The sequence below is a fragment of the Oenanthe melanoleuca genome, chromosome 17 (genome assembly GCF_029582105.1).
Source record: "Oenanthe melanoleuca isolate GR-GAL-2019-014 chromosome 17, OMel1.0, whole genome shotgun sequence".
Classification (NCBI taxonomy): Eukaryota; Metazoa; Chordata; class Aves; order Passeriformes; family Muscicapidae; genus Oenanthe; species Oenanthe melanoleuca.
In genome coordinates, this window is record NC_079350.1 from 1,088,801 (window position 1) to 1,105,379 (window position 16,579).

At 45.3% G+C, this 16,579-nt stretch overlaps 1 protein-coding gene across 3 annotated transcripts in view; it reads left to right on the forward strand.

The window, feature by feature from the left end:
- The window catches only part of MAPKAP1 (MAPK associated protein 1), an 82,135-nt gene that overhangs the window by 45,310 nt on the left and 20,246 nt on the right, over positions 1 to 16,579 (forward strand). For 2 of the 3 annotated variants that reach the window (XM_056505237.1, XM_056505239.1), the window contains exon 8: positions 15,083 to 15,190. The exons of the other annotated variant lie outside the window; for it this stretch is intronic. In XM_056505237.1, the coding sequence (XP_056361212.1) occupies positions 15,083 to 15,190 (108 nt within the window). The remainder of the gene's footprint in view (positions 1 to 15,082; positions 15,191 to 16,579) is intronic. 3 annotated transcript variants of the gene reach the window in all.

Consider the following 16,579-nt stretch of genomic DNA (forward strand, 5'->3'; position numbering starts at 1 on the left):
TGATGGGTAGAAGTACAGCAAGTCCAGCCCATGATAGAGTTTATATGTATACTTTTAATTTATGTAAGAAAATTATGCCTAGCACGATTCTAAATAATTTCAAGGGTTCTTTGTTACTTATAGTGAAAAAGAAAAATTTACTTTCTGCAATGTTATCAAAATAGTCGTGTTACAGTTAAGGCATATGAACACTTAAAAAGGGAAAATGTACAGTGCTTGTATTTCTATTTTAAACAATGTTTTTCTGGGGGGTAGATGTGCATTCACATATATGTTAGTGTATATATTTCAGAAGTATAAGGCTGAGAGATCTTTCCAGCAACAAGAAATAATTACTGAGAGAAATTGCACTTGAGTCTTGTCACGCAACAAAGGAACTTTAATATAAACCCATCTATATAGTGGGAAAGATAAGGATCTTGTCTTTGTAAATGAATGAAACCTCCTTATACACCCTCAGTTTTAACTATGGGAAAAGAAAATAAACCCTGTTCTCCTTAGAAAAAGTAGTTCAGTGCAGTTTTTAAATGTGTGTATAATCTGTCATGGATTTAATTAGCTATCTTCAGATGAGAGCTGAAGTTTTAATAAAAGTTAGAAGAGATAACACAGTGAAGGACACGGATGAGCTGTCTCAAGGCCATATTCCAAGGGAACGATAAGAGCTGTAAAAAATGGCAGAGAAGAGCAATTGAATGGAGCAGTGAAAATCTGATTCTCGTAAAAAAAAAAAAAAAAAAGAGAGAAGGGGAGGGTGTGGAGAGGAGCAGCGCTGGGGGTGGAGAGCAGCCCCGGCAGGCTGCAGCAATTTGGAGGGTGGCCAGCAGCCATCGCTCAGCCCGGCTGCGGCGCCCCCGGCCAGATGTGCCAGCGGCGCTCGGCCCGTGCCAGCTGACTGCGCCGGGTGATGAGCAGCCCTCCCGATGCCCATCGCTGGCCGCAGAGATAGAATTAAATGATGATGATCTTCCCACAAGTTGGGAGAGGAAACAATGCATATAAATCTTGATTTCATCTCAGCGTGAGAAGTCTTTATCCATCATCACTCATAATGAACAAGTCGTTAGCGGCGATGAATGGTGTTGGGTGTTTTTTTCAAGCACCTCTTTTGTTCACTTTTTGGGTGACTTTTATTTATTTCCTGGGGTCAGATTTCCTTTCCCTGAAGGGAGGTTGCTAAAGGATTCACTTAGCTCAGTCTTTAAACTCCTTCCCCCCTTCGTGGAACAGATGTTTTATTCTTTGTCCTTTTAAAATTTTATTCTGCTTTGACTTTGTTACTTTTGCTCAGTAGTTTAGAAAAGGAGTGGACCTGGCATTTGTTTCTGCGGCTGATACATTCACTTCTGCTGCCTTGGCCCTCCTTCTCAGAGCCCTTTGCAGGAACACGGTATATAGTGGTGTATCAGAAATTTTTATTAACATTAACTTAGTTTATCTAAACCTTTCCTTGTTCCCAATTACATCTCTCTCCCAAAATGTGGATTATCAGGCTTTAGAGGGGTGGGAGGGCTTAGGAAGGTCTGGCTGTCATCTTTAAAGCAGCAGCAATTGTAGCTGTGTGCACAGAGGGGACCCTCTGGATCCAGCCAGGCCGTGCCTGTCCCCGTCTGCCACGGGCTGGGAATGCTGTGAGGGCAGGGAGAGCTCAGGATGCACCAGAGTGGGCACAGAGAGACTGGAGCAGGAGCAGGAAAAGGTTTTACCATCGTTCCTCACCTACCCCCAGACTCCTCATCATTGGAGAGGATGTTCCTGGAGAGGAGATGCAGGGATAAATGGCATTGCAGATCAGAGCATTTGCACAGCACAGGCCAGGGCCAGGGTGCTTCAGGTCATTATTAACCACTGGATTAGCATCTCAAAGTTCTGAATAAAAGATAAGACACGATTTAGGAGAAGCATTTCTCCTCATTCAGCAATGTTTCATTTAAAGCTGATTGGTCTGATTTTTAAAAAGTCGTTCCCAAAAATAGACCGAACGTGTTTATTTAAAGTTTTTTGAATAGTTTAATAAAACTGAAATGCCTGTGAGCTTTTCTGCCTGTCTTCAATGGGCTTCCAGATCAGCCTTTTCAGGACAGATGAATTTATTACATTGCAGCTTATGCTGTTTTCAGATACTGGTAGAAGCAGTTGCTTTCTCATTTGTTTTCACCACTGACTTACAGGACATTTTTCAGACTGGTCCTAAATTGGTAAGAAAATGCAAACCTGGGTTTGCTAATTTGGGTGGGGAAAATTTGAGGAATTCCTTTGCTACTGTTGGGAAGGGTTTTTTCAGCATTACTAGGGCTAAAACACTAGGCTAGTTTTCTCTAAATACTCTGTTCAGACATTATTTGTTGCAGCAAAATACTGGAAAGTAGGAAACAGAAGTGGGCTCCGACCTTTGCTTCATAGAAAGAGGCCTGAAAAAAACAGAAGGATTATTCTGACTGTGCCTAGCTCTATTTAGATAAAATTATTGCAAACTGTTCAAACTATTTCACCTTCCTTGCAATTTTTCTTTCTCAGTGTCTCAAGGCTTTTGACACATGAACTCTGACCATCTTTAAACAATAATATTTGAGCCAGTCAGGGGGAAGCCAGGTGGTGAAATAATGGGATGTGTTGTAGCTGAGAGAGCTGTGGCCCCGAGTCCCTTCCTGGAGGATGTGGTTGTCCTGCAGCAGGACTGAGGGACCTGGTGACCTGTCCCACCGCAGGCACCCACGGGGGGTTAATGGGAATGCTGGATCATCTCCTGCCACGTGCCCAAATCACCAACGGGGACCAGCACGTGGGAATGGCTGCAAGTTGGGAAGAAGCCTGTAACAACCAGCCAGTGCTGCATTCTGGAGAAGATAAATCTGCAGAGGAAACCGTTGAGGCAGATGTTTAATTAGTAGGAGCCAGGCTGGATAAATCAGGATAGGAGCTGTCTGTGCAGATACGCCGGTGTGCCTTCCCCTCCTCTGGGCTGGTGTCACTGCCTTTACAAACAAACTATGCTTTCTGCTGGGGGAAGGAGCAGCAGAAAGAGTCGTAGAACCTCTCACTTACTGTAATGGATTCCCCTGTGTACACTCATAAAATAGGAAATGTAATTGATGTTTTCTTATGGTAATGAAAACTAACGAAGTCGAGTACTTTATCATCAATTTGTTTAACCTATTGCGTGCTCAGCAGTGTGTATTGCACAGGCATGGTTTATGGGAGGGCTGGAAATAAAACACTGCACTTGTAGGGTGAGCTAGGGGAGACTGGTCTAATCCAGGCTGGACCACCTTGAGGAGGCTCAGGGGCATTGCTCATGCAAGAGGTTTTCTGGGAATAGCCCAATGGGAGAGAAGGAGCCCGAGGATGGGGAGATGCCCCAGCCACAGAGAGGAGAGCTGGGAGCTCTATCAGTGCCACAGGGACCTGGCTGGGCACAGCACACTGGCACTGCTCAGGCACTGGGATAACAGCCCTTGGAGAACCCTGGTGTCCAGAGGTACTTTAAGGATTGTTTTTATAATCCTGCTTACATCTCCTTTGAGATGTGCATCCTTTGAGCACTTCAGCAGCTGATGGTGTAAATATAAAATCTCTCTGCAGTGTGGCAGATCTGCAGAAAAGAACTCACATGCTGGAGATTGGGAGCATAAGAACTTCCTGTTCTCCTTGAATTTATCAGTAAAAATGTCAGATACTGTGCTGTCTGGATTTTGAACAGCTCTAATAACCGAGTCCTGAAAAGCTGTTTTAGAAGGTAAGATTTGGGTGTTTTAGTACTTGGGATAATTCTGCTCCCCAGAGATCAGTAACAGCCTTAACATTAACTTCTGGAGCAGGTAGCTGTTAGGCATGCCTGAAAATCCCACCCTGGGGCTTGGCAGAGGAAGTTTTGTAGGTCATACAGATCATGTTGCAGAGCTGTAAAACACCATTACCCCTAGAACCTGATTGGCTTTACTGGGAAATTATTTTCCTGCTCACTCAGTCTGGTGTGTGTTTCTGCTGGTCTTACTTTCACCAATACTCATGTGTTACCCCATTAACATTAAGAAATTTGGGTTGTGGTAGATGTGCACTTAAAATCCTGTTTTTTTAAGGAGGCTCAGTGGGACCAAGGCAGGCAGAGTTGTTCCAAGGTGGAAGGCACAGCCCATGCTGTGATCCTAGGGCTCAGCTGAGGCTGGGGCTGACAGCAGCTCACAGTGTGCAGCAGGCAAGGAGATCTTATCAGGCTTTTTATATCTGCACCAAAGCCTGCACTCAATATTCCCTATAAAATATGTTTGCATGGATTACGATTTTAAGAACATAAGAAAGATGGTGACTTCATCCTTGATACTTCATGTATCTTGATACCATGGTGATTCTCAAATTAAATATGTGCAGGAACTATATGTACACTTGGAAGTTATCTCCCTGCCTGTGAGCTGTCTCATTCCTGCTGCTCTTCAACAAACACATTCCCTGGGATGCCAGTTGCCTTCTCCTCCAGAGCTCCACTGAATGGACTATAAATACTAATGTAAAGTAAATAACAATGCAGGGAGAATGTGTGCAGAGGCTTTGTTTTCAAACAAATTAAGCGTTGATGTCAGTATATAAAAACCGAATGTTCTTAGAAGGAGATGAGAGACAAAACTAAACAACATTAAATGCTGAAATGTTGGAATAATCCTGCCTGTTCCTGGTCCGTGTCAGCCTCTCTTCAGCTGAAATTTCTAGTGAACAGAGAAGTCTCCTCTGATTAATCTTTTCTGATTTCAAGTAGAAATTCTTTGCAGGGTGAACATGCTACTGATTATTATTTAATAGCTGCCTCCGACTGCAAACATCCCCCGACCAGAAAGGCTCAGTCCTTTTAAGAACAAAATGCTCTACAAGTTTAATTGTTATAAACAAAACCTTCTGCCAACATTGCACAGACATGACCTGTATTTTCCGTAGGTTAGAGGGAGAGTTATTAGCTCAGTGCTCTGTGAGTTTGGAGAAAGATTAATACTTTTTCGATAAATGAAAACAGCTGCTTTGCAATAACATTCAAGTCCCTAACAGCTGTCAACCAGTGCTTTTTGCATTCTTTAAAATGTGTAAAGTGACCAAAAATAGTTTAAAATAATCTTCCTGGTCTGTTTAAGTGTATTATTTCACTGTCACAGGAAGCTGAATAATAAGAAAAGAGAAAGATTCAAGAAACAGGCGTAGGACTTAAAGATAAAAGTCTCCATATCATGTTTTAGTCTCTATACCAGAATCAGGGGAATTGCAGCTGCCAAGGCCAGGGAAAGGAGCCTTTTGCATCCCCTGGTACCTGGAGCACACTCTGTTACAGACCCAGGTTTTGTGCTGGTTGGTTATTCCCATGTTTTAGATTTGTTCCCACAAAGTTTAGGTTGCTCCTCAGAACCTGGAGACTCTCAGATGAAGAGTTCTGCTTGGGGCTCATCTCTGTCTGAGGAGCAGCTGGGGAGGAGAGATCTGAGTTGTGTTTGAAAATTCTGTTTCTGACCTGTCAGTGTCAGCACCACATTGAATGTCAAATTTTGTGACTTAAGTGTTCTAAAACAGCTGCTAGAGGAGCTGTGGGCCTTGCTGGGGTTTTCCTTCCTCATCCTACCTTGTCAGTGGGAAAGTAGGGCCAAAAAAATGTCTGTAGAGGGAGGTGTGTGTGTATTTTGATAGCACATACATGTATTTATTCATACATTTTAAAAAGGAGAATAAAAAAGATAAACTATGTAAAGCCACAGCCCTGTGATTAAAGCACTCCTAACAGATGAACTACAATTAGAATAAACTGTCATTAAAGTTTGATACTGTCATGGAATGATGGTAACTGAGGAGTTTAAATTTAAAAGTAAATATGTTCGAGTAGGCGATGCATATGTTTGCTCTGACTCTTTCTGGGATGGAAGCCCCAGCATCTGTGACAGTGAAAAGCCAATTAATTTGTGTTTCCTTGTGTTCACACTCCTGCTTTTCAGCTTAGTGGTAGTCATGAGTTGCTCTGGCTCCCAGTGCTTTGTTTGGGATCATTAGAGCCCCCCTGCAGAGCCTGGGGCCTGGTTAGGAATGGAAATACCTGGAAATACCTCAGTGATGTGGGTTTGGATCCCTGGCAGAGGGATGTGAATTACAGAGCGTGGGCACCCAGTGGTGTGTGCAGAGCTGGGACCAGTCCCTGTCCCTGCCCCACGTTGTGCTGGCACTCCCAGAGCTGTGCCCCATTCCCAGAGCTGTTCCCCATTCCCAGAGCTGTGCTGGCATTCCCAGAGCTGTGCCCCATTCCCAGAGCTGTGCCCCATTCCCAGAGCTGTGCCCCATTCCCAGAGCTGTGCTGGCATTCCCAGAGCTGTGCCCCATTCCCAGAGCTGTTCCCCATTCCCAGAGCTGTGCCCCATTCCCAGAGCTGTGCTGGCATTCCAGATCTGTGCCCCATTCCCAGAGCTGTTCCCCATTCCCAGATCTGTGCCCCATTCCCAGAGCTGTGCCCCATTCCCAGAGCTGTTCCCCATTCCCAGATCTGTTCCCCATTCCCAGAGCTGTGCCCCATTCCCAGATCTGTGCCCCATTCCCAGAGCTGTGCCCCATTCCCAGAGCTGTTCCCCATTCCCAGAGCTGTGCCCCATTCCCAGAGCTGTGCTGGCATTCCAGATCTGTGCCCCATTCCCAGAGCTGTTCCCCATTCCCAGATCTGTGCCCCATTCCCAGAGCTGTGCCCCATTCCCAGATCTGTTCCCCATTCCCAGAGCTGTGCTGGCATTCCCAGAGCTGTGCCCCATTCCCAGATCTGTGCCCCATTCCCAGATCTGTTCCCCATTCCCAGATCTGTTCCCCATTCCCAGAGCTGTTCCCCATTCCCAGAGCTGTGCCCCATTCCCAGAGCTGTGCCCCATTCCCAGAGCTGTGCCCCATTCCCAGATCTGTGCCCCATTCCCAGAGCTGTGCCCCATTCCCAGAGCTGTTCCCCATTCCCAGATCTGTTCCCCATTCCCAGAGCTGTGCCCCATTCCCAGATCTGTTCCCCATTCCCAGATCTGTGCCCCATTCCCAGATCTGTTCCCCATTCCCAGATCTGTTCCCCATTCGCAGAGCTGTGCCCCATTCCCAGAGCTGTGCCCCATTCCCAGATCTGTTCCCCATTCCCAGATCTGTTCCCCATTCCCAGATCTGTTCCCCATTCCCAGAGCTGTGCCCCATTCCCAGAGCTGTGCCCCATTCCCAGATCTGTGCCCCATTCCCAGATCTGTTCCCCATTCCCAGAGCTGTGCTGGCATTCCCAGATCTGTTCCCCATTCCCAGAGCTGTTCCCCGTTTCCAGAGCTGTTCCCCATTCCCAGATCTGTGCCCCATTCCCAGAGCTGTGCCCCATTCCCAGATCTGTGCCCCATTCCCAGAGCTGTGCCCCATTCCCAGAGCTGTGTCCCATTCCCAGAGCTGTGCCCCATTCCCAGAGCTGTGCCCCATTCCCAGATCTGTGCCCCATTCCCAGAGCTGTTCCCCATTCCCAGATCTGTGCCCCATTCCCAGAGCTGTGCCCCATTCCCAGATCTGTGCCCCATTCCCAGAGCTGGGCTTGGCTCCCATCCCCGCTCCCAGCCAGGGCTGATCTGGGAAGGGGAGAAGGGCTCACTGCAGGTTTTTTAGGGTATTCCCAGCTGCAGGGTGGGTGAACAGGGCAGAGAGGGGCAATGGAACTGCTGGGAATGATTTCCTCCTGCCTCAGCCTGGGCTCTGCTCTGCAGCAGGGATGATTTATGATTTATGATTTATTCCACACACCCTTTCTCTCTCCCCTGCCTGTTGACACTGATCAGGGGACAGGGACAGGGATGCTGGTCCTGGAACAGCTCGTTGGGAATAAAGTTTGTGAATTGTCAGAGCAGCAATGGCTAGTTACCCTGTGCCTTGGGCTGAGTATCAACCTGGATGAGTGAGAAGAATTTTTCATGCCCAGCCTCCAAAACGAAAGTGAAATATTGAATGGGGTTTATTTTGGATCTGTTGGTATTGAATTCATGTGGTTACTGGTTCTTCTGGATTGGTAATAATGCTGTAATTTATGTGACATTTTAAACTGTGCAACTCAGTGTTTGTGTGGCTGAGATTTTGGTGTTTGTTTCACCCTCTCTGATGAACAGAGGCTGTGCTGGTCCCTGGTACCTTCATGGGACCAGCTCCTCCCTGCTCTGTTTCCATGAACCCTTGAGTACACTGTGCTGCCCCAAACTGCAGAACAATCTCTGGTGTCTTCCTAGCCAGGGAAAAGCACCTTTGTCACTTGGTAGCCCAGGTCAGTCAGGAATGTCCATCTGGGCTGGCCCCAGCATGGCCCCTTGGGGACAATTCTGGGCAATGAAAACCGGACACTTCTCAGAGCTGTGAGTTTAAAATAAAATCTGTTTATTGGCTTTCTGCTGTGGGTGCTTTACATTATAGATCAAACATGATGGTTTTGTCTCAGCTTTATTTAGAGCTGCATGCTGCTAATGCAGAAAGGTAGCAATGAAGTAAAACCCTTCTGTTGATGCTGTGCACAGCCTGGGTTGCTGCTGGCCGTGCTGCACATTTGCTGTTCCCCAGAAAAGCAATCCAGAAATGAAGTGTTTGTTTCTTTTTAAGGGCCTTTGACTAAATTCTTTAATTTCACTGGCTGTCAAGGTAGTGTTAAGTAAAATAGGTTTGAACTGCTGTAGTTTTTGTGTACTGGACTAGATGTCAGAAACCTTTGCCATCACTGGAAATTCTGTCACTCTGGATTTACTATCTGTTTCCCACAGCTGAATTCCTGAGCAGTGTGATTTAACACCTTGGCTCTCCATCAACCAGGCCTGGCATTTATTTGAATGCATTACACCACTGGTTTCCATAAACTATTTTACAATTGTTTCATATAAATGACTGTTTATTTCTACAAAAACCATCTGTATTTCTGTGGAGAGCGGCAGATAACTGTGTGTAAAATTCGGTAATGTCACAACAGTGCAAGTTAAGGAAAAACAGATTGGGCTAAAAAAAATCTCTCATGGTTGTGTGTAATGTTAAAAGTTTGTTTTCACTATTTAAATATCTTTATTTATTAACCAGTATTTGCATTTGTAATGATAAAATCTTTATTCCACTTCAGAGGTGTTGAGGGGCTTTGGGGATTTTTAGCAGATAAACAGATTTAAGACGTCCTCGCAGCAGCGGGATTGGAGATGTAAACATTCTGCTCTGCAGCCACTTCCTCTCACACTGTTTACATATTTTCTGTTGTTTTATTGTCATTGCCAAGCACACAATGGAATCCTGCCCCTTCTGTCATGTTCTGGGAAAGCTCCTGCAGAAGGAGGCCTGAGCCCTCTCCCTGTTCCCACTCTGGATTGATCCTGCTTCTCTCTCTGCCCTTTTTGTTTTGGTCCAGTGCTCATCCCCTGGCCCAGGGGCCATGTCCAGCATCCCTGGGGAGCCAGCGTTCCCCCAGACCTGCCCAGAGGGACGAGGAGCTGCCTCAATTTCCCTCCTCCCAGCCAGCACCCAAGGAGCTCCATACTGAGCTATTTTAATTCCTCCATCTGCTGCCCATGTGCTGGCAGAGGGAGCGCTGGAATCCAGCAGTCTTACACTTAGCACGACTGATACTTTCTGACAGACTATTTGAAATGATAGAAATACATAAATCTCCTCTTTTTTATGACCTTGTAATAGCTGCAACATATTTCCAGCAAATATTTTCTATAGCAATAATAAAAAAGCGATAACAAAAAAATAAATATAAATATAGTTTAAACTCGAGCAGAATCACGCTTTCAAAGCCCAGGGATGGAGCAGCAAAGCAATAAATCACAAATCCTTGTGAAAGGAGGGACTTAAAATGGAAAGTCCCACAGACATCAGTGTTAAGTGTTTATCAACAGGGGTTTTTTGACTGCTCTGCTGCCTTCTGCCTGTGGACAGTGCTCAGTTCCCTTTTGCTTGTTCCCTCCTGCCCAGCATCTGTCACCGTGGCTGTTGAACTGTGGCTGCCTAACTGTCCACATTTCTGATTTTTTCCTTCTTATTTTCTTTGTTATTTTGTCTTTTGCTCTGTTATTTCCTTTGCCCAGAGCAGCTGTGGCTGTCCCTGGATCCCTGGCAGTGCCCAAGGGCTGGGTTGGATGAGGTTTGGAGCAGCCTGGGACAGTGGAAGCTGTCCCTGCCATGGCAGGGGAAGGGTCAGGGTGAGGTTCCCCTGTGTGCTGAGCCATCCTGTGATTCCTGCAGACCCCTGTGAGCAGTGCCCAAGCTGTGCTGCAGGTCAGATGGAGATGTTGCACCATTAACACCACCTTGTGTAGTGCTCACACCAGCTGCTCATGGCTAGGGGTGATGCCAGGGGTTTGTGGAAGGAGTTCAAGGACAGACAGGTTTGCCTGGGCTTTGTCAAACTGTGAAATTGTAACAGGAACCCCTAGCAAAGAGCAGAATTAATGATGGCACTTGAGCAAATGCAGCACACAGGGGCAAAGGTGGCATGGCTTTGGCAGAGCAGGCTGAGGGAGCCAGGGACCAGCTCAACAGGGTGGGGGCTTTCCATGGCTTGCTCAGAGTTCCAAAAAAGATTTGACAAAGGCTCATAAAGCAATTAAGCTGTCACAGGATGAGAAGGAGGATCCTCACATGGATTAATAATTGATTAAAAGACAGGAAACAAAGAATAGGAATAATGGCCCTGGGTGATTCGTAACTAGGTTACTGGTGGAGCTCCAGTGGAACTGGTGGAACCTGCATTGTTCGTTAATGTGGGGCATGGGAAGGATGTGAATGCTGATGTGACAAAATGTGCTGTTGATACAAAAGAGGTAAGAATAGTGCAAATAAAAGCTGTCTGTGAAGCACTGCAGAGGTATCCACAGTGCTGAGTGACAGGACAATAAAATGAGAGAGGGAATTCAGTGTCAATGAGCACAAAATAATATACACAGTGAAAAGCAACTGTAACTATATGTGTACAATGATGGGCTCTAATTACCTTCCATCAGTCAGGAAAAGTATCCAGCATCATCACGGGTACTTCTGTGAACACTTCAGCTCCAGGTAGGAGCAGGCAGAAAGACAAATGGAACATCAGGAACTGAGTCCATAAATCCCAATGTACCCATATCTTAATTGCTGTATTTTGTCTCAAAAAAGAGAAGTGAAGAGATGCAGAAAGGGATGACTGTGGAAATGGATCAGGCACATGAAATGAGGAGCAGATGCTGAAGAGGGAAGGGCTTTTGTGGTGTGGAAAAGGCACAGCTGGGTATAAGAGGTGTCTGTGCAGTGCAGGTGGTGGGGACAGTGAATTGGGATGGTTTTAGTCTGGTAGTTCAGAAACAGGAGCTGCTCACCCCAAACATTGGGGTGGAAATGGCTCATTGGAATGAAAGGAATGCTTTTCCTCAGGCAGTGTAATAAATTCAGAAGGTAAATGTCCTGAAAATGGGAAATTCAGAAGGGTTTTGGACAAATGCACGGACTGTAAAGGGAGCAGAAACAGCTGATATAGCCCAGGTGGAGCCAGGGTGTTGGTGAGAATTATGGGAGCTCTTGGAGGTGAAGAGAGGGATATACAGGCATAGGGATGTGTTTTGTTGCACAGACTAATGCTATAAAATACAGCCTCAGTTTTCAACAATTTGCGATTTTTGTTGATACTGGTCTTTTTTTGTTTAGGTTTGACCACTCCACAAACATTAAATATTCTTTCTATAATCCTTATTTCACCCTAGTAACTAGTTTGGAGCTGGAGAGGGGTTTGGTTGGGGTTTTGTTTAAAGCCTGGTTCCCTGTTGCAGTGTTAGTATTGTTTATTGTGCAGATTCACCCCTGACCGTGGCATTCTTCATTGCTATTGAAAGTTAATGGGGGAAAAATTGCATTCCAAACATTTGAACCCGTAGTAGCCATGGCTGAACTTAGTTGATCTCTGGTGATCGGTTCAATTTAGTTACGATTTTTAGCCATTAGGCTGGGGCTGAATGATGGTGATTTGGTTGAGGCCAAATGTCTGCAGAAAATTGGCTGTTTGATAAGAGCCCTGTTATCAGAGGGGGATACTTTCTCATTTACATTTAGATGAGTATTGATTATTTATTTACTCAGAGAAGTGAGATTCGTTCCCAATCTTATCTCTCTAGTCTCTGCTTGTCAGCAGAAAGAGAGAGAGAGCTCCTGACAACAGCCCAAGATAACAGCACTTTGTAGTGGAGATAAAAGTTGGAATGGGCCTTTTTCTAGTCTTGACTGAAAGGATAAGTTTTAAAAATTAGAACTGATGGGTCATGCTTTCAAAAGCCCTTTCTGAAAGCTTTGCAGCTTAAATGGCAACAGAATTGGTTTGTTGCTATTCGGGTGGCCATTCCCTTCTGAAAGGGGTCCCTTAATTTGATTACAGGGTGGGATTCTTCCCAGGCACCTTTGTGTGCTCATAGGGAAGCTGTGGGTCTTGGGGTATGTTTCCTTGTTTTGAATTCCTGATGAGCATTCCTGTCTCTAAGGGTGTTTTGGAATGGCCAAGTGGGTATTTGTGCACAGAGCCCATGGTGGGAGTGGTGGGACAGGGATTTCCATGGGAGGGAGGTGTGTGGTGGAGGATCAGCCCCAGGAGGGGTGTGGAGCCCTGGGAGCTGCCTTCAGCAGGAAAGCTTGGCTTGGGACACTGCCCAGGGCAGTCCGTGCCAGGATTTTAAAGGTTTATTTTACTACTGCATTGAGCATTTGCATGAGATTACAGAAATCCATAAAATCCATCTTTGGTATTGCCACTTGAAAATTTGTTGAAATTCACAGAGCAGGATTCCATTAGGAGACCATTAAATTATCCAATATTCCTACTACAGTGACATCATTTGAACTTGTGAGAGAAGCCTGATAGTAAAACTCCTCCACAGACTCAGCCTAACGTTCTTCATCTGTTGGGAAGCAGAGGTCATGTAAATGTGGACAGATATTTAAAGCATAATTGAGGAGTAGATACTCTCTGAAAATCCATTTGCACTTTTTTTTTTTTTTTAATTTCTCAGTATTTACTGTTTTTTAAGATTTCTCAGTATTTTCTGCTTTTAAGGAGTTATCCATAAGGCAGGTTGACCTGGTTTCTGCTCTGGAGCTCTATTTCCCTGCTTTATTAGCAGAGTTAATACAGGCTTGACACAAACTGGGTAAAACAATTTACCTGATTGTGGAGTTCTCAAGCTGCTCCAGATAAAATGATCCTGTGCACTGCAGGTCATGTTGGGATGTGATCCCTGGTCAGGGTTCAGCAGCCTGGGGACTGTTCCTGATGTGGGTGATATTCTCCACACAGAGAGAGGGTGAACCCTGCCTGCATTTAACCCTTCCAGGGTTTCCCCCCTCTGAGCAGGGGTTTGGGGCTGGCTACCAGCAGCACAGATGTGAAACCAGCAGTTCCCTTGGAGCTTGGGAATCTCTGGAAGCTGCTTGAGATGAACAGACAAAGCCATTGGGTGTTGCTGTGCTGGTCCTGTTCCTAAACCAACAGCAGATTTTAAATCCAAATTGATTCACTGCTTTGAGATTTGTTTCAATTCAGTATATTTTGCTTTTGCCTAACAAGCAGGCCTCTGTTTATCGAATTTATTTTAAATTTAAATTGTTAATCACATTTCCAGTAGCCGGGAGAGGAGCAGTGGTGGTGCTGGGTCTGCTCGCCTCTCTTTGTGCTGCGTGGTTTTCACTGCAGATGCTTTGGCAGCTCCTCGTGCCATCACTGGTTGTGCTGGGCAGGGTGGCAGCTGCTGGGGCTCCTCCTGTGTCCCCTAAAAAGCCTGGCACTGCTTCTGCTCTGAGTGGCACTGGGAATAAGGAGTGTCCGTAATGGGGAGGGAACGCGCCCGGGCCGAGCAGAGAGTGCCTCACGTGGCATGGAATGAGGAGCTGTAATTGAAATTCTGCTGTAGTAAATTTAAAATTAATTGGCTAACAAATTCCATTCCTTAGGCATGCCATCTGAGGCTGAAAGACTTAATTTTTTTATATATTTTAAATATTTCATCATATATACTCGTAATTCAAAGTCAGCAAACAGTCAGAAATCTTTTAAGTACTTGTGAAGAGGGAATCAATTTTTTTATTTCAGTTCTAGGTTTTTTGTTACGTAGAGACCTGGTTAAAGGGGCTTTGAATCACTTTAGATTTTTCAGGTGGCTGTTCAGGTTGTTTTACTGGATTATATGGAAAATACACAGCTGAGACCTTGGTGTGCACTTCAGCTCTCAGGATTGGAGTGAGGACAGGAGGGTGTTGGCCCCATCAGCTCCTGCCTTGGAAGGGACTTCTCTTCTTCAGGGTCCCACCTGGAACTTGGTGCATTTGGGTCTCCCCCCACCCCACCACTGTCAGGACAGCAGGACTGGAGCTGCCTCATGGGGCTTTGGATCAGAGTGTCCTGGTTTGTTTCAGTAAAGGCATGTAGTTAAGGATCCATTCAACTAAAAGATTTTTTTAAAATAGCCTAGTTTTTGTAAAAACAATTTTTATGCATTTTCTGTAGTTTTAAAACAGCTTTTTAAGTGGTATTGTCCTTACTTTGGGGATTTGGTTGGGGAAGAAAGAAGTTGGCAGCCGAACCTTCAAGATCTACTGTTAAAATGTGAAAATAATTCATTCAAAGCAGCAGCATCTGTCCCTCTGTGTGATGCAGTTCCTAAGGAAGGGCTGATTTCCCTCCCAGGTGTTTCCCAGTGCTCTGTGCAGGCAGGAGGGATTGGCAGCAGGGAGCAAACCCAGGGGAAAGATACCCAGAAATGCCCCTGGCTGTACAGCGAGCTGTCAGTGGGTGTTTCCTGTGCCAGGCTGTGCTGGGCACAGCACAGGGGATTTGCTGCAGCCTCACCTGCTGGAGGAACAGCGTGGGAGAGCTGGGCAGGGGTTTGTCAGGTCATGCCTGGGACAGCTCAGGACAGTGGGAATGTTTTTTTCCTCCCACACCATCCTCCAGCTCTTCCTTTGGCAAAGGGCTCCAAGACATCAACACCCACCTGCTGTGCTCCTGGGCTGTAACCTCATGTTAGTTGAACGTGCTAAGCCATCACTTTGTTAGAAAACAGATGATTTTACAAGTTACTTTATGTTTCAGGTCCTCAGTATCGGCTGGAGAAGCAGAGTGAACCTAATGTCCCAGTAGATTTAGACTGTACCTTGGAGAGCCAGAGCACTTTGGAATTCTGCCTTGTCCGGGAGAACAGTATGTTTCCCCTTTTCACTTTTGCTCTTGTAAACTGCTTAAACTCACATAAGTTATGTATTTTGGAACACAAGCTGTACTGTCTGGGCAAGTACATTTTGATGAGACTCTCTGTCCTGAGGCACTTCTCCATGGTGCCAAAACAATATTCCAGAGGGAAATGATGGATTTCATACCTTTAGTAAATAGTCTGCATCCTGTTTATCACTTCATGATTAATCTTTTGCTGTTAAACTCTGCTCTGTAAAGTTATGACCAGCCCTGAAAAACACGAAATATGAACCTGTCTGTGGTGCAGACATTGCTCAGTGAGTCGAGGGCTTGGTCTGCAGGGTGTTGTGCCCTGTCACTGTGGCTGTCAGAGGCACTGGGGTTTTCTAACACAATTTAAGGAAATTAACCATGCAGAAATAACTAGAGCAGTTTGATGATTTCTGAAGTGCCAGACAAATAATCTTCTCTCCAGCTCTGCTCAGATATTTTTTATTCTATTACTGTTTTAATGATCCTAATATTTATTTCCTGATTTATTTCTTTACATGAAACAATATAAGAAACTTTAAAAAAAGACATTTAACATTGATTTGTATTTGTCCCATGGCATTTTGGTCCATTCTTCATTCTTTACAGCAGCCACACTCTCAGGATTGGTGTTCTTTCATTTCATTTTATGTAAAAATGTTGCTTGTACTAATAAGTAAAACCAGTCCCAGTCCTGCTCTCAGCCAAGAGCACTGCACACAGCTGTAGTAAGAGCCTGTTTCAAGTATTGGAGGAGTTTTTTCTTTCTGTGCAAAGGTTAAACCTTTCAGTTGGTGCTTTTTGACCACAGCATCTGTGTCTTGTCCAGAATAGCAGCAGAGCATCCCCAGAGCACCCCTGGGTGCAGCAGTGAGAAGTGAGGCACAGCAGCATGAGCTCCCAGTGCTGCTGGGATTAATCCTGCTGGGATTAACACTCACAGCTTTGCTGCTCTCCTGAAGGGGGGCCTTGCTCCCAAAATATTCCTGGTGCTCCAGGTTCATTTCTTCATGAAATGGTTCTGAGAAACTGTAGGAGAGGCCTTGGCAAGAGGGAGCAGGGGGGCTGTGCTGAGGAAATGGAGCAATTCTGACCTCACTAATCGAGTTGTGCTCTTCCACAAGCCAGAATTCCCCGACGTCTGCATCCCACCTATTATTTTTGTATCGATTTTTAATTTATGAAATGATGCACACTAGTCATGCTTCCATGGGTTTTGCTTGTGATTTAAAATAACATTTTTTTTAAACCCAGGCTCTGTAATTAAAAGAATACTGTAGATACTGCATTTTTAATGTATTTTCATCATCTGTGGAGGAATCCAGACTGTGGCCTGTGTCTCCTGCAGGTCTTTGCTCTCATGGATGA